At 36.4% G+C, this 5,077-nt stretch overlaps 1 protein-coding gene across 1 annotated transcript in view; it reads left to right on the forward strand.

Annotated features, from left to right (window-relative positions):
- FAF2 (Fas associated factor family member 2) overlaps nucleotides 1-5,077 on the forward strand; it is a 67,347-nt gene that overhangs the window by 37,392 nt on the left and 24,878 nt on the right. The window contains exon 2 of the mRNA XM_006884379.1: nucleotides 2,838-2,906. Coding sequence (XP_006884441.1) covers nucleotides 2,838-2,906 — 69 coding nt within the window. The remainder of the gene's footprint in view (nucleotides 1-2,837; nucleotides 2,907-5,077) is intronic.

Genomic DNA, 5,077 nt, shown 5'->3' on the forward strand with positions numbered 1-5,077 from the left:
TTTGGATAATCTTCAGTAGAATCTTGCTTGCATGTGAAATCAATGATATTGTTCTGTAGTTTTCACACTCAGTTGGGTCACCCTTCTTTGGAATGGGAAGAAATATAGATCTCTTCCAGTCAGTTGGCCAAGTCGTTGTTCTCCAGATTTCTTGACACAACTTAGTGAGCACATCCAGGGCAGCATCTGTTAGCTGAAATATGTCAATTGGTATACCATCTATTTCCTTCAAAGCAGCTTGAGCTTCTTTCTTTATCCCCATAGGCTCTTGCTCAAATGTTATTAAATTCTTCTGTATCTGCTAATTCTTTTTGATACAATGACTCAGTATATTTCTTCCATCTTGGACTTGGGGGCGGGGGAATTGTATAATAATGAAAGGTTTTTGTTGTTGTTTTGTTTGTGGGGTTTTTTTTTTCCTTTTCAGAGAGAAAAGTGAACTGGGGGGTGGGCAAGGAGGAAAATATACAACAATCAATGAATGGAAATCCAAGTTCTCTATAATCTTTCATTAAAATCTCAAAGATAAATGTAAGGGAGATAATGTCACAAGTGAGAGAGTCATGTCATGTGTACCTGAACCATATGTCTTATTGATTGGTAATAAGGTAATCACTGGTGATTATCCAAAATTTAAGTAAGTTGTTCCCATAAAATTTCTGACTATATTAGCTCTGTTACCAAAGATGATTCAGTTATTCTAAAGAATCCTCCTCTTGTTATGACATTGGTAAAGTTAAATGATATTTGGTATGATAATAATGGCTCGCAGATTTTAAAAGTTAAAATAAGTTATCGTTAAGAACCAAAAAAAAAATCTCAATAAAAAATTAAAAAGCAAAAAATAATTTATGCCTTTGACTTGTGTTTCAAAGAGTACTGAATATAAATGTGTGTTTTTTTTTATTTTTTTAAAAGTACTGGATATACCATGGACGGCCAAAAGAACAAGCAAATCTGCCAAATAGTCCTTAGAAGGGAGAATAATGTGATGTCCCCTTGCATATTTTTAGCATGTTACCAAGAGGGCTAAGTCTCTAGAAAAAGACATCATACTTAGTTAAGTGGAGGGTCAGAGAAGGAGAAGACCCTTGATAAGATAGATTTCAACATTGGGCTTAAGGACAATAGGGTGGTGCAGTATCTGGCAGTGTTTCACGCCCTCTTAAGAGGGATGTCTGTGAGTTAGAGGCAACTCAGCAACAATTAATGTTGTAATGTTTACCATTACATAGTTGTTGACTTCTGAGTCTGGTTGTTGAGAGAAATATCTAGAGAATATCAATTCTATCTTACTAATCTTTGCATCTCTTGGATATAACCCCATAGGTTGGCATTCTGTAGACATTTGTTGAAAGAAAGGAACGGGAAGGGTCAGATGAATGGATAAACCGATTTGTCCTTTGTATTAGACCTTGAAGGAAGGCTAGGGCTTAGCTATATAGAGATTCTGGTCAGGAGAAGTACATTTGAACTGTTAAATTTGTTACATATTGGGCACAAAGGGAATTTGGGAAAAAAATACTTTTGGAAAGTTAGTTCAGTGCCACATTAGAAAATCTTTCAGTGCTAGACTAAGGATTTTAAATTTGTTATCCAGTTAACAGAAAGGCCTTTGAGCATAGGAATATATAGTAAAATAAATGATGAGTCAAAAGGAAGGGGAGAATTTATTCTGGCAAATCCCTTGAGGAAATTTGAAGGCATGGTTAAAGATAAGAACTATCAAGTTGGACCCTCCATTGATTTTCTGAGGCTGTAAGTCACATGAGAGGAGATTGCCTTCTTTCTCATTGGGAACCACTGGTAGATTTTTTTTACTGCCTGAGAGGATTGGCCTTTGACTTAGAAGCACAGTACAAATGCAGTTACTGGTCTTAGACAATGAAATGGAGCTAAATGACTAATGAAATAGAATTTGAGGGTTAAACTACATAAAGATGAGCCTGAGGTTTAAGTGTTACCTTTGCCTGTATAATTTGGAGAATGCTGATTATTTTAGATTATGAGTTTGTACCCTTTTGGGTTGGTGGCACATTTGGGTCATAATGTTTGAATATTGTTAGTTATAGGAGGGGCAACTCCAACTCCAGCAACCTGGACATAAAACTTATTGAAGCCTTGCCTGATCCTGCATAATCCTTCCACTCTTCCCATAGTTGCAGTCACAATGTCAGTCTAACTTTAATCAGGCTACTTACAAACATACTTACTAAACTTTCAAAGAGATACAAAATCCATGGATTAAATTAGTTACGAAGGCAGGGGTAGAGTTGGAGAGAGACAGATTCAAGCCTAAGCCCTTCGGAAACTCCTAATTTAAAGAGATAGATGAAGAGGAGCCATAGAAGGAGTTTTGGGCAGAGGCAGAGTGAAACTGCCCAAGGAGAAAGAAGTCGGGAAATACTTAGCAATCTACCTGCACAAGTTCTCCTTAATAAAAGTTTTTACAGTTTATAAATGAATTTATTTACCAGTTGATAAAAAGAAAATTAATTAATGAAGGACATTTCTTTTTTACTCCCAAGCATCTGTATTACATCATTATGGATTAAACATAGAATAGTTTTTAGTATAAAGAATATTTTGCAGGACCTACAAGTGAATCAGTGGGTGTGTTGTTTTAAAATAGGGATTTTCACTTTGTTATTCTATGTGGATTTTATCTGTACAGTTGACTGGGTGGATTTGGAGTCAGTAAAGTTTTAACATACTTTGGCATCTACCTTCAAAACCTAAGTATTTTCCTAGTGTTGTTCATGCTATTCTGTTAGCTTATAAATTCCCACAGATTGTGTGTTTGTTTTTCCCTAATGATTTTTTTTTATTCTTTTCAGGATCTGACTGGCATAGAATCTATGGATCAATGTCGTCATACCTTGGAACAGCATAACTGGAACATAGAGGTATATGACAGAATTCATTCTTAGCTTATTTCTTTTTTCCCTAGTTTGGTGAAGAAGTAAAGACATTTTTTTTAATATAGCAGAAATCTTTTTATTCAATAGATTGTTTCTCCCCTCAAAATTGTGACTTTAATCTTTATAAATAAGAATGTAGGAAAGGTGGAGAAGATGATAGATTATGAAATCATAAAAAAAATTAAGATAACCAAAACCCTCACAATAACTGCCTTCCCTCCTTCTTTGTTTCTTAATCATTCTTTTGGGAGTTGTACAATTAGTCTGTAACTAGATGCGAAGCTGCTAGTTGCATATTTTACATCTTGTCTTCTCTAAGTGATGATTGTATGTATTTATCTTTTTGTTTCTTTTACGTAAATGATGAATGGGCTATTATTTGAAAGCAGTGACTGATTGAAATAGCGAACGTACTGTCTTTTAATGTCTTTAGTGTTGTATTAGGGAGCTATGGTGGCTTAGTGGTAAGGAGTTGCACAGTCAACCCAAAGGTGCATGATTTGCATCCACCAGCTGCTCTGTTGGATAGAGAGAGGCAGTGTCCCCCCGTACAGTTTACTGCATGTTAAAACCTACTTGAGTTTCAGCTATGAGTTGGTTCCAACTCGACAGTAAACAACAATGGTTTTATTATCACATGTCATGCTAGGTATTGCTTTGAGATAGATCCATTAAAATGTAAGTTCCATGTTAATGGAGACTTTTGTTTATTTTTATTAACTGCTGTATTCTCACCATCTAAATCTCTCAATAAATGTTCATTTTCATTAACTCCTCTTCTGTCTTTGTTTTCTAATAGTTAAGATAATCTGAGGCATCACTGGCTGCTTACAAATTAAGCCATCCACCACTACCTCTACCACTTGCCACTGTCAGTTTGTCATCCTGTTTATGGGCTTGCATGTTTCTGTGATGCTGGAAATTACGTTACCAGTATTTGAAATGCCAGCAGGGTCACCCATAGTGGACAGGTCTCATTGTTGCTTACAGACTTAGACACTAGAAACCCAAATCTTGCCATCTACTTCTAAAATCACTGGTCAATGGTTACCCGTGATGAGAAGTAAAGGGAAAGAAAAATTAATAAAATAGTGAAGATTCTCATTGATATGGATTGACATTGTAGTTGTACCAGTTGTCTGTAGCATAGCCACCCGCTGTGGGGATGGCAGAGGACCTTGCAGTGTTTCTTATGCATGGGGTTGCTATGAATTAGAATCGACTTGATGGCACCCAGCAGCAACAAATCCACGTGGAAACAGGTTGTCAGGTCTTTTCTCTCCTGGAGTCACTGGATCAATTTGGACCTGTGACCTTTTGTTTAGCAAAACTGAGTGTATAATGCTGCACCAATAGGGCTTTTTACTTCTGTAATAGTTGTTGTTAGGTGCCATCAAGTCGAGTATGACTCACAGCAATCCTGTCATAAACAACAGCTCTGAACCCTGTCCTATCCTGTGCCTACTCACAATCTCTGACATACTCAAGCCCATTGCTGAAGTCATATGTCGGTCTATCTCATTGGTTTCTACCTAGGAATAGTCTCTCCTAGCAACATGTCCGAAGTATGAGAGATGAAGCTTTGCCGTCTTTGCCCATAAGGAGCACTCTGGCTGCACTTTCTCCAAGACATACCTATTTGTTCTTTTGGCACTTCATAGGTCATACAGTACTCTTCTCCAGCACCAAAGCTCAAAGGCATCAGTTCTTCTGTCATCCTTATGCACTGTATAGCTCTTGGATACCTAGAAGGTGATTGAAAAGACTATGGCCTGAGTCAGGGACACCTTAATTTTCAAACTACCATTACTGCTCTTCAGTATTTTGGAGAAGTCCCTTACAGTGAACTTGCTCATTGTGAAATGTCTCCTTTACCTCCTGACTACTGGTACTAAGGCATTAAATTTGCATCTGTTTTTCAGATTTTTTTAAATATTATACTCATACATGAATTTGCATTTTCTTACATTTTCTTCATGTAGAAATGAGATTAAGCTTCATTTACAGATTTTTTTTCATGTTCATATGTTTTAAAAAATATGTTTATTTTTTAAAGTTCAAATCCTGCAATGAGATAAGAAAAGTTTTCCCAGACCACTTCTCTACTGCAAATTCTCAGTCATTCTTCCTCAGAGTGTCCACTATTTACACTTTTT

This window comes from Elephantulus edwardii, unplaced genomic scaffold, assembly GCF_000299155.1.
Source record: "Elephantulus edwardii isolate Elephantulus edwardi_28Jun2011 unplaced genomic scaffold, EleEdw1.0 scaffold00033, whole genome shotgun sequence".
Classification (NCBI taxonomy): Eukaryota; Metazoa; Chordata; class Mammalia; order Macroscelidea; family Macroscelididae; genus Elephantulus; species Elephantulus edwardii.